At 37.4% G+C, this 12,289-nt stretch overlaps 1 protein-coding gene across 2 annotated transcripts in view; it reads left to right on the plus strand.

Annotated features, from left to right (window-relative positions):
• Positions 1-12,289, plus strand: part of SMIM14 (small integral membrane protein 14) — an 82,728-nt gene that overhangs the window by 31,721 nt on the left and 38,718 nt on the right. For both annotated transcript variants that reach the window (XM_043553234.1, XM_043553223.1), the window contains exon 2: positions 4,971-5,080. In XM_043553234.1, coding sequence (XP_043409169.1) covers positions 5,006-5,080 — 75 coding nt within the window. In that variant the 5' untranslated portion in view covers positions 4,971-5,005. The remainder of the gene's footprint in view (positions 1-4,970; positions 5,081-12,289) is intronic.

Below are 12,289 nucleotides of genomic sequence, written 5' to 3' on the forward strand. Positions count from 1 at the left end.
AGGTGATGATCTCATGGTTGTGAGATCAAACCCAGCATTGGGCTCTGCACTGGGTGCAGAGCCTGCTTGAAATTCTGTTGCTCCTTCGCCCCTTGCCCTTCCCTCACTTGGGCACACGTGTGTGTGTGTGTGTGCATGTTACCTCTCTATAAAAAAATTTTTTTTAAATAAGTACTTTTATAATTTCTAGAAACATGCTTTCCCCAAATATCTTTAGTTCCTCTGTAAAATGAAACCAAAAAATTGATAAACCTATGTTCAGTAATTAGTGTTTCAGTATTTTATCTTATTTGGAAATGATCTGGATATTTAATGATTTTAACTTAAATTATCATCTAACTTAATAAAATTTTAAGGTTTCGGGTTACCAAAAGATTTGGGAGAAACTAAAATTTACCTAAAACTTTTTATTCTATTTAACATCTATTTGATTGTTTTTAACAATTATGTTTAGATTACCCACAAAAGCCATTAGACTTTAGACAAGACCAGCCATTGCCCCAAGATGTTTTTTTAGCTGACAAATTTTGTGAGAGATAAAATGAACTTATTTGACTAGTAAACTCAGGCAGAGTAAAAGTTTGTATTTAGTCTGATAACTCTAAGGACATGTCTGCTTTAAATTAAACCAATACACTTTAACTAGCTTTTATACTGAAAATTGAACTAGATCATGTGAACTTGAAAAACACTTGGGTTCACTTCTATTGTATTTCTGAGATTTACAAGTACTTCATAAGCACTTACTTTTAAAAATTTTTTTGTTTATTTTATTTATTTATTTTGAGAGAGACAGAGACAGCACGAGTGGGGGAAGGGCAGCTAGAGAGGGAGAGAGAGAATCCCAAGCAGGCTCTGTACTGCCAGCACTGAGCCCAATGTGGGGCTTGAACCCACAAAGCTGTGAGATCGTGACCTGAGCTGAAACCGAGTCGGACACTTAACTGACTGAGCCACCCAGGCGCCCCCATAAGCACTTATTTTTAAGCCAGTTAAACAGAGTTGTTTTTTTTTTGTTTTTTAAATTTTTTAATGTTTTTATTTATTTTTGAGAGAGAGAGCTCTAACAGGCGAGGGGCAGAGAGGGAGAGAATCCCAAGCATGTTCTGCATTGTCAGCACAGAGCCTGATGCTGGGCTCAAACCCGCCAACCATGGGATCATGCCCTAAGCTGAAATTGAGTCCAATGCTTAACCAACTGAGTCACCCAGGCACCCCTGTGTTTTGTTTTTGTTTTTGTTTTTGTTTTTTAAAGTAAGCTCTACATTGGGGGCTTTGTGCTAACAGTGCAGAACCTGCTTGGGATTCTCTCTTTCCCTCTCCCTCTTCCCTACTTGCCCACATGGTCTCTCTCTCAAAGTAAAATAAAAATAAAAACTGTCTTTAGACAGACAGTTCTTATTTAAAAATGTATGTACATTTAATCTTTGAAAAAGAATTTTTAATGTTTGTTTTTGAGAGAGATAGAGTATGAGTGGGGGAAGGGCAGAGAGAGAGGGAGACATAAAATCCAAGACAGGCTCCAGGTTCCAAGCTGTCAGCACAGAGCCTGATGCAGGACTTGAGCCCACAAACCTTGAGATTATGACCTGACTGGAAGTCGGATGCTTAACCTACTGAGCCACCCAGGCGCCCCTATATTTACACCTTAAAGGCATGGGAGAAGAATTCAGGTTCCCCTGAGGACTTTGGTAAATAAGAGATAAATAAATATATAGGAGCTAAACAAGGAGGTTTTAGAATTAGTAAAAGGAATAGGTGAACATTGAATTGCCTCTAGAGCTGCATTTCTAATTTTGCTAAGATATGTAAGATGTAGACAATTGCTTTCAATTCCTCAAAGAATGAGGTTGCAATTCGAGTGACATCATAGGTTGATCCACCCATCTAATTACACTTTTTTTTTTTTTTTTAGTAAAGACTTTTACAAAGACTTTAAAAGATTTTTCCTTTCCTTCTGGGTACCTAATTTTATTTTAGCTTAGGGGAGGAGGCCTAAAAAAACATTCTTAACAGGCTCTGTATGTCAGCTTTCAATCTAGCCTATTTCCAGTCACAGAGCTACTTAAAAATTCTTTTAGGTGTCTTGTCAGTTTTCATCTGGGACAAACAGCAAACATTTCTTGCCATATTGAGTAACTCCCCCTTGGATATATGGGAGGGATTCCCAACGAAAGTGCAAAAGGTAACTTATTTTCCTTTCTTTACTGGGTACTACAGACAGATCAGAGTGCTGACTCTAATAAGAATGTTCATCCTTAGCCAGCTTCTTCCAGTTTTTCCAGGATCCCATCTGTAGCTCCGTTTTTTACCAGAATTTGGCAAGATTTTTTATTTTTAATGTTAGTTTTTCTTTGGCTATTTAAGAGAATAATGGAGCATTTTGCCAGAAAATCTCTTAGAGTCCCATTTGAGAGGAGCCCTCCTTTGAGGTCAGGTATGGGAATGACTGAAAGGTCATTAACTTGGCAGACTTTTGTTTATGGTCCATAAAGGCAACTCAGAGGAGTACTAGAATGAATATTCAAATAAAGGAGGATAGCGGAAAACAGTAAGAGTTATATCAGTTTTTTTGCTTTTAAGTACTTTTTACATCTTTAATTTTTCACTAGCCTTTTATAACAAATCTTTTAATGAAGCTAGTTTGGAATTTTGAAGCCTTTTGGAGTCTCCTGCATACCAATTAAAATAGTATCCCATTCTGTTTGATTTGGAAGCCCTTGCTTTTAAGGGCACTTGTTAAATGCTCTTATCTAATTGGAACATTTCTCATAATGGCCACTGTAATTCTAGGTTGTAATTCCTCTGACGACTGGTAGCAGTTTGGTAGGACCCTAGCCACAATTAGAATTTAACTCGCCTTTTCTGTGCAGCCATATCTAGTCACAAATGGGGTGTAACCCACATTTATGTCTGGCCATATTTTGGGGCTGCCAATCTGATGGTTACCAAGCCAAGTTCTCAGGACACAAAAAATCTTCGCAAAATTTTGCCACTTCTATTAATATTTGTGTCTTCTGGACCATAGTTCTTAGGCATAAAATAAGCACAGATGCCGGAAGGAAATATGCTTGACTGTTTAGAGTTTAAGGATCCCATAAGCCAAGTTTAGGTTTCTCAGAGCTGAGCTAATACCTAAAAGGGATGTGCCTCTGGGTTGGGAATTGTACGGTATACATCATTGCACAGAAGTTTTCTTGAGTTTGGCAGGTGACCTAGAGTCAGCCTAACCTGTTCTGTGACCAACTTGATGTCAGAGTCTTTGAGTTAGGTAATGAATACACTAACAGCTCTGAAGTATTGTTCCAGTGCCCACCACCAATTTTTGTGGCTTTTTTTTTTTTATGTGATTCCTGTTAGTTATAGCCCTTATCTATACAAAATAAGACAAACATGTGCACCCTAACATAGCAGCAGCAACCATAACATGTTACTGTAGACTGGCCAAGAGAAGGCTTTATGTACCATCACTGATTCCTAGCATGGATTAAACCAGCAGACTCCAGTAAAATGGGGACTGTGGATTGGAACTGGGGAAAAGACTAAACCACCAAATCCCAGTAAGTGGAGACTATAGACTAGAACTGGAAGGGTATTCCAAACATTGTGGACTGAGCCAAGAGGTAGGGACTCAGGTTTCAGATGGAACTATGTGCCAGCTCAAGCTGACCGGACTGGAAAGCCAGTTAGCTTAAGAGCTCAGCAAAGAGTACGGAGCTCAGAACTGACAAGAACTCCGTGATGGCCCTCAGAAATGGCTAGAAAGAAAGTAAACTCGAATATTTCATCGGGTACCACACCTATGTTTCTTGTTGTCCCCAAAGATGTCAGAAGTCTCCTTTAGTCCTGCTGCCTTCACCAAATTCTTTAAGTAACAAAAATTAAACTGAGTAAATGTAAAGATTTGGCTTTATTCAACAATTCATGAGTTGAGCAGTGTCCCATGTAACAAATAGCAAGGAGCTCCACCAAGCTGTATAAAAGGAAAGGTTTTTAAAGGCAGAAAGGGGGTGGAGAAGGGAAATTATTAGCAAAGAATGCATTGTTTTAGGCAAGGTCACCTTCCTACAGGGAATGGAAGGGGTTTGTGGATGGATTATCCCACTAGTGCTGACTAGTGAGATAATTCCATGTTGACTGGCTAAAGGTTACCATTCTTGACGGGGTAAGGGGAGGTTGAAACTGCGATTAGATAGGTTATTAGGACTTGGCTTGCTGACATGGAGTTTAGCACAAGTGACTCCATTTTGTTGCCTGGTATCTCCTTTTTATTTTTTTTAATTTTTATTTATTTTTATATAATTTATTGTCAGGTTAGCTAATATACAGTGTGCTCTTGGCTTCAGGAGTAGATTCCTGTGATTCATCACTCACATACAACACCCAAGTGCTCATCCCAGCAAGTGCCCTCAATGCCCATCGCTCATTTACCCCATCAACCCTCACTCAGTTTGTTCTCTGTATTTGAGTCTCTTATGGTTTGCCTTCTTCTCTGTTTGTAACTTTTTTTTCCTTCCCTTCCCCGCCATGGTCTTCTGTTAAGTTTCTCAAATCCCAATTATGAGTGAAAACATATGATATCTTCTCTGACTGATTTATTTCACTTCTGCTGTCTCCTTTTTAACAATATGAATTTTAGCAGGGGCACAAACATTTATTCTATAGCAGTACTATAGCTAACAAAGAATTAAATTATTAAGCAGAGTAGGACTCTAGCATCATCTGTTTCACAGGAGGGCCCAGTATAGAACATCAGAAGACATTCACATTTGTAGGAAATTAGTCTGATGGCAGAACAGGTAGGCAACCATTTGTGTGGATTCATAAATTACATAGTTTATAATAAATATGAACTATCTTTAGTTTAAGAGAACTATTAGTTAAGAGACCTGTTATATTAAGAATTTTTCATAGCTTAAGGGAAAGAATAACTGAACAGTAGTCTTACAACATTTTTTCCTTCCTCCTAGATTTAAACAGTCAAGTTAAATCAAACTGGGAAATCATGGCAGAAGGTGGATTTGATCCCTGTGAATGCGTTTGCTCTCATGAACATGCGATGAGAAGGCTGATCAATCTGGTGAGATGAATGGGATGGTCCTATTCAGAATTGAACTGTATCCCTTCTGTCCTGTTTTTTGGGGGATGGGGGGCGGGGGGGGGAATGTTGGTTATTGGAGAATTTTCATCTGATGGTCACTAAAATTATTTCATAATTGAAATTCCACAATGGTTTAAGTCATAGTGGTTAAAGTGCTTGCCAGCAATTCTTCTATTAGAGATAAAAACAAAACAAAACAAAAAGCAGATTGCTACCTTTTATTTATGGTAGATTTCTTTTGGTGAAATCACCATCACGGGAAAATGACACATTTGTGTGTAGCCTTTTCTGTTCTATATTAACAAATATATAGTCTTCAGCTATATGGAGCTTGTTTACCTGATAAACTGCTATGAAGTCATAGTTCCTATTGTGACATGGTTCAAATCCTACTCCAATAAATGGCATGACAATAAAAATTTCTATATAAAGCATTTCCAAGTCCAAATCAATTATTTGACAGAGGCAGGTTTCTGAACAACATGCTTTAGATAGTCTCATTGAATTGATTGTTGTGAGATTTGAATTTGTAAAGTTTTTAAGACTCTCCTAGTCTTATAATCTTAAATACAGGAGTCTTTATGTATTAAATACAGGACTTTATACTTTTTTTATGTACAAAAGAAGAAATTTGACTATTAACAATAAAGTATATTGTATTATTATTATGTTAGACATAACATTTTGTTGCTCTAGAAAGCTCTTGTAAAGAGGTATATTATCATAGACCAGGTAATAAAGGCAGGAACAAACATTTGCTCAAATATTTGAGTTGTTGGTGGTTAATAAGCAGTTTTCCTCTGACTCAGTGTCTGTATGTAGTGATCAGAATTGTGTTTCTTGTGAATGATACTCCTTTTAGAGTCAATATATGCTAGGACTTATGATCCTAAAAAATTTCTTACAGGGAAATCAATAAAATAAGAACTTATAAAATTAATAAGACTTGTGGTTATAGAAATAAAATAGGAATGTTATATCTCTGACAACTTGATGTAAAAATAGATGAGTCTAAGGAGAGAATATTTAAAATATTTTCTCTGATTTATGATGTTAAATAGCTGATAGCTTTTATGTCTAAATTTCAGGGTAAGGCAAAAAAATTTTTTTTCAAATGTGATGCTAGGCACAAAAAATAGACTTGTAATTTAACTGGTAAATTTTCCCAGGAGATCAGTTTTTCTTTTTTTTTTTTTTTTTTAATTTTTTTTTTTTAACGTTTATTTTTGAGACAGAGAGAGAGCATGAACAGGGGAGGGTCAGAGAGAGGGAGTCACAGAATCTGAAACAGGCTCCAGGCTCTGAGCTGTCAGCACAGAGCCCGACGCGGGGCTCGAACGCGCGGACCGCGAGATCATGACCTGAGCCGAAGTCGGCCACTTAACCGACTGAGCCACCCAGGCGCCCCAGGAGATCAGTTTTAATAAGAATTACTACCTCTTTTTTTCTTAGTGTCATCTTTTTATTTTTAACATAGTATCTATTATGCTTTTTTCTCTTAGCTCTGCTGCTGCTTTTTTTTTTAGAGATGACTAACACTAAGCCCTACTCTTTATGACCCCCTGTACATTTTTTTCTCTTCAGTAGGTTGTCAGGAATACTCATGTTTAGCTTTGTTTTGTTTTGTTTTTAATGGGCACATTCATACCTGATGGGACATTATTGATAGCAATCCTAGTGTGAAGTACTTTATGTGAAAATAGGTTTTAGATTTTACAAACCTTTAAAAGTGTACAGTGTACATTTTTTAGTCTATGCTGGATATTTTCACATGATGTAAATTACTGATGGGTGATCCTGGATGGGTGATCTGCTAGTGTATAAATTGCTGATAGCAGTATTGAAGATTCCAGAAGGGAGGAGAAACTCACTTGATTTCAATGAGGAAACTTGCTAATTAGGCTTGATAGACATTTGTTTGATTTGAATTGTGCTTTATAGTTTTTATTTCTTCTTTTATTTAAACTCCAATTCAAGCAGCATTTTGGGGCCATACCTACCTTATCGGTATTAAGTACTTTCTAAACTGAAAGAGTATCTTTTGAAACAACGTCTCTAACGTCAGAAATTCAGAAATAATGTCTCTAACTTCAGAAGTTCAGCCATGAGGTCTCTAAGTTCTCTAAATTCAGAAATGTGTAATACTGTTTACTATAGCATTATTTCTAGTAGTGAAAGTTATAAACAACCTAAATGTCTGCCAGTAGTGGTTATATCATGGTTTGCTCATATGATGGAATCTTATACAGAGGTTTAAAAGAATGTGTTTGAAGATTACCTCATAACAGAAGGGAAATTCACATGTGAAATGAATAAAGGCAACATCTAGAAATGACATTTAGCATCATCTTGCTTTTCTGTACCCACACACACCGTATATATACATGTGCATAGGAAAAAAAGCCTTGAAGAAAATATGTCAGTGTTAACAGTGTTTATCTCTGGATTGTAGAATATAAGGTGAGAGGGTTTTTTTTTTTTTTATAGTTTTCTGTATCTTCTATGATATACTCAGGAAAAGGGTTATTTAACAAAAAGAATCTTTTTTTTTTTTTTCATTTAAACATTGTCCGCACTCTTTCATACTGTACTAGGCTTTTATACCTCTCATGCTTTCGTTATCTTCTACTCTTACACTTCAGAGGACTTGTTTTTAGTACCTTTATCTTAACTACTCTGTGGAAGTCTAACCCCCAGTCTATATTTAAAAGCAGTTTATCTGATGGTATAATTTTTCTGTATTAGTTGTAACTACCAGAATTTAGATGTCTGCCTGTTCAGAAAACTCATGGGTATATATTGGTGATGACAGAGCAGAGGTTTATTACCCTCATCTTTCTAAAAGTAGACATTGAACTCATCTTTGCAATAGAGTAGCATCTCATTAATTTTAGGTTCTAATTTGGAATTTTTGTTACTTTTTACTTCGTATAACCAAATTGGATTTTCTTGTAGGTTAGAGTATTATCAAATTCTGAGAATTTAAGGTGCTAATAGCAAGTAAAAACCTGGGAACACTTAGAGATTTTAATGATTATTTATGGTTAGATTATTAATTGTGTACTGGACTGCAGTTTAGTTTTGCCTATTCTGTGGAAATAGGTGGGCTTTGCCAAGGGATATTTTCAGCTTAGGAGCAGTTAAGATTTTACCATTGTTTCCTTTCCATTTTATTTTATTTTATTTTATTTTATTTTTTATTAAAAATTTTTTTTTTCAACGTTTATTTATTTTTGGGACAGAGAGAGACAGAGCATGAACGGGGGAGGGGCAGAGAGAGAGGGAGACACAGAATCGGAAACAGGCTCCAGGCTCTGAGCCATCAGCCCAGAGCCTGACGCGGGGCTCGAACTCACGGACCGCAAGATCGTGACCTGGCTGAAGTCGGACGCCCAACCGACTGCGCCACCCAGGCACCCCTCCTTTCCATTTTAATAAAGTTCTGTTCATTCACAATTTAAAACTAAATTCTTTTCCTAATTTAGTAATGATATCAGTTAAGGTTCTTTATTATAGGTTATAGAAGTTCTGACTGAGTTAAGCAGAAAAAGACCTATTAAAAGGATAGTATGTGGCTCACACTAGCACGGACTAGGAGAACCTAGCATGGAAAATGAATACGATCAAAGGGAGGGTAAGTGCCAAAACACGAGGGAGCCAAAGTCGTGCTGCAGAGCTAGGGCAGCCAAGAAGCTGCGTGCTCCTGAATTCTAGACTTTCGTATGTCCAAGTGTTGATGCAGCATCTCCATTTAGATAACTAGTAGAGGGGCGCCTGGGTGGCGCAGTCGGTTAAGCGTCTGACTTCAGCCAGGTCACGATCTCGCGGTCCGTGAGTTCGAGCCCCGCGTCCGGCTCTGGGCTGATGGCTCAGAGCCTGGAGCCTGTTTCCGATTCTGTGTCTCCCTCTCTCTCTGCCCCTCCCTCTTTCATGCTCTGTCTCTCTCTGTCCCAAAAATAAATAAACGTTGAAAAAAAAAATTAAAAAAAAAATAGATAACTAGTAGACATCTTACACATGATATGTGCATTACCAGACTTCTTTTCTTGCCCCCAGGCTTAAACTTCCTTGTCTCTTCTATTCACTCCATTATTGTGGTTGCTCAGGCAATACCTTTTGTGTCAATTTTTACTCTTTCAGCCTCATAGCTAATGCAGAAACAAATCCTTTTGACTCAACCTTAAAAATATATCTAGAATCCAGACATTTCTCACACTTTCCGTGCAGCATCCTGTTCTAGTCTACATCAGCTTTTGCCTGGATTATTAAATTAGCCTCTTTATGAGTCTCCTTGCTTCCACCCCCTTGCCATGCCCCACTTTCTGCAAGTTTAGTTTTCACTACAGCAGCTGAAGTGATCTATTTTCGATAAAACAGATAATGTTCTCCTTCCCTCAAACTCCTGCATGACACTTAAAGTGAAAAAAATTTACATAGCCCTACATGATCTGTCCCTTCTCCACCCCACTCTTCCCTTTTGCTCATTTTGTCTAACAGTTCTGGCCTCTTACAGGTCACACACAAATGATCGATAGTGTAAAGACTTTAGACTTTTCTATAGCGAAACTGGAAGGCATTGGCACAAAGACTTTAAGTTCTGAAAGGAAATTATTACAAATCCAGCATTCTGTATTCAACCAAAGTGTCAATCAAATAGGAGAGAATCTTCAAAAATCCTATCTCATGTACCATTACTTAGAAAGGTGCTAAAGAATGAACTATTTTTCACCAAAATGAAGACATAAACCACGGAGGGAGACTAAGATTTGAGTGTAGAAAGTGAGAGGTCTAGCACATGCAAGAAGCAAAAGTAACTTCCAGGATAATGGTGAATGGAAATCCCAAGGTGATAGCTGTGCGTCAGGTTTGTGGATACAAGACAGCTGGTTTCATTGAGAGGGTGTCACACAGCTCTAGCAGAGACTTTTTCAGGAGGATGAATTGATAGAACACCTAGTGAGTCGAGACATTTTGTGATCTAAAAAGCTGAAAACAAGTTGCCAAAAGTCCTAGAAAACCAAGTAAATGGGGGGAAAAAAGAACATTTAACTTTAAGGAAATACAGAAAATAGTACAGAAAAGAAAAAGTAATTATAATTTACTACATGGTTCAAATGTGAAGAGCATTTACATAGTCATAATAATGTTAAAACTATTGAGCTAAACCAATTTATGATTTAATTACTAGCAGATGGGAAGAGTGTACATGTGTGTTGGGTTCAGAAAAGAGAGAACTAGGTCTTCTTATTCTGTACTGGTGAATCAATGGGTATTGCTTAAAACTGAAAAATCAAGAAGTAGCAATAATGCATATTTATAAAGACATGGAGGTAAATACTAAAATAATCAGCTAAAAGGTGAAAGTCGTTCCTCTATGGGAGGAGAAATAGGTATGCAGAAATGAGGAACTGCTTTTTTTCGGAACAGACTGGCAAAAGTGTTTATTTAACTCTGAATTGTATACATGAATAACTAATAAAAATTAAAACAACAAAAAGCAAAAACCTTCCAGTTAGGAGTAAAAAGACAAGGTGTGAGTCTATTGGGTAGCTGGATATGTTGTGTATCTTTTTCCTCCATGGAATGTAAGGTGACTGGTTGAGGCCTTTGCTACCGGCTAAAACCAGGTTACTGCTTTCTAAGAAAAGTAGAAAATATTCATGGGGAGGGCTTCTGGTTGGATGTTAAGGATCAAGAGAGAAGCCAGAGTAACCCCAGAACTTTAGTGGATATAAAAGAGGAAATGGTTCAGAAATGAAATGTGCTATATATAAAGCCTTAGAATGAAGCTTTCCCTACTTTGAGCATTAAGAGGTTCTCTAGCCTGCCTGCATCCTTCCTTGATAAGGAAAGCTGTTTGTATACGCTGTCACCATCCTGATCCTTTAATAACTATAAAGAGGAAAACAAGAAAGCAGTTGAAGAAAATAAGAGGACCACAGTGTGGTTGGGCATAGCTAGCTACATTCAAAGACAAGATGAAATAATTAGATGTGTCTAAGATGAAAAATCATTGTGCAAGTTATGGCTATAAGTGCAGCTTCATATAAGTATGTTGTCCTGGTCTTAAATATCACCAGCAACATGATTTTCTGAAATGGTGAACAATTCTTTGTAAAGTTGTAAACAAAACTAAGTATAATACTCCTTTAATTTAAATGCTGAATTCCAGTTAAATTCCTTGGTAATTTAGTGTCAGCTAACCAAAAAATATCTTGCTGTTATTTTTTTAATGGACTTAGATTAAAGGCTCAGATTTTTCATTTATGTGAATAGGTGGCAGGACATTTGAAAGTCATGTGGGATGTAAGCCAGTCACAACAATCGAAGATCTGCCTCTCAGATATCCACGATGCCCTGGTACTGACACATTGGAGAACATATGATGGGGGGAGAAGTAGAGTTTAAAAAAAAAAAAGGAGGGGAGCCTGGGTGGCTCAGATGGTTAAGAGGCCTACTCTGGACTTCAGCTCAGGTCATGATCTCACAGGTTCGTGGGTTCGAGTTCTGTGTCGGGCTCTACTCTGACAGCGTGGAGCCTCCTTGATATTCCTTCTCATTCCCTCTCTCTCTGCCCTTCCCCCACTCGTGTGCATGCACTCTCTCAAAATAAATAAACATTAAAAAAAAGAGGAAACCCAAATAAGCTTATGAAGGTAGGCAAGAAGAAAGAAGAAAAGCGTAGTTCATAGAAAGCACAAGTAAAATGTTATGTGTGAGTGGGTTCTCATCCCCTGTTAAAAGAGTTAGATTGGAGTCTTGAAATGCTATTTACAAGGAAGACAGTTACTAGGGTGTCTATGTGGCTCAGTCAGTTGAGTGTCTGACTCTTGATTTTGGCTCAGGTCATGATCCTAGGATCATTGGATTGAGCCCCAAATTGGGCTCCACACTCAGCATGGAGGCTCCTTGAGATTCTTTCTCGCTCTCTCTCTTTCCCTCCCTCCCTCCATTTGCCCCTCTCTCCCCCCACCCAGTCTCTCTCTCTCTCTCTCTCTCTCAAAAAAAAAAAAAAATATATATATATATAGTAGGTATGTGATAAAGGAGTGAGGAAAAAGCTATCTCAAAAGAATGCAGTACTCTTAATCTTAGACACAATATAATTCAAAGCCAAAACAATTAAGTGGAACATGGAAATAATATCGACAAAAGATAGAATTCATCAAAAAAATATGGATCTTTATG

Source organism: Prionailurus bengalensis, chromosome B1 (genome assembly GCF_016509475.1).
Source record: "Prionailurus bengalensis isolate Pbe53 chromosome B1, Fcat_Pben_1.1_paternal_pri, whole genome shotgun sequence".
NCBI lineage: Eukaryota > Metazoa > Chordata > Mammalia > Carnivora > Felidae > Prionailurus > Prionailurus bengalensis.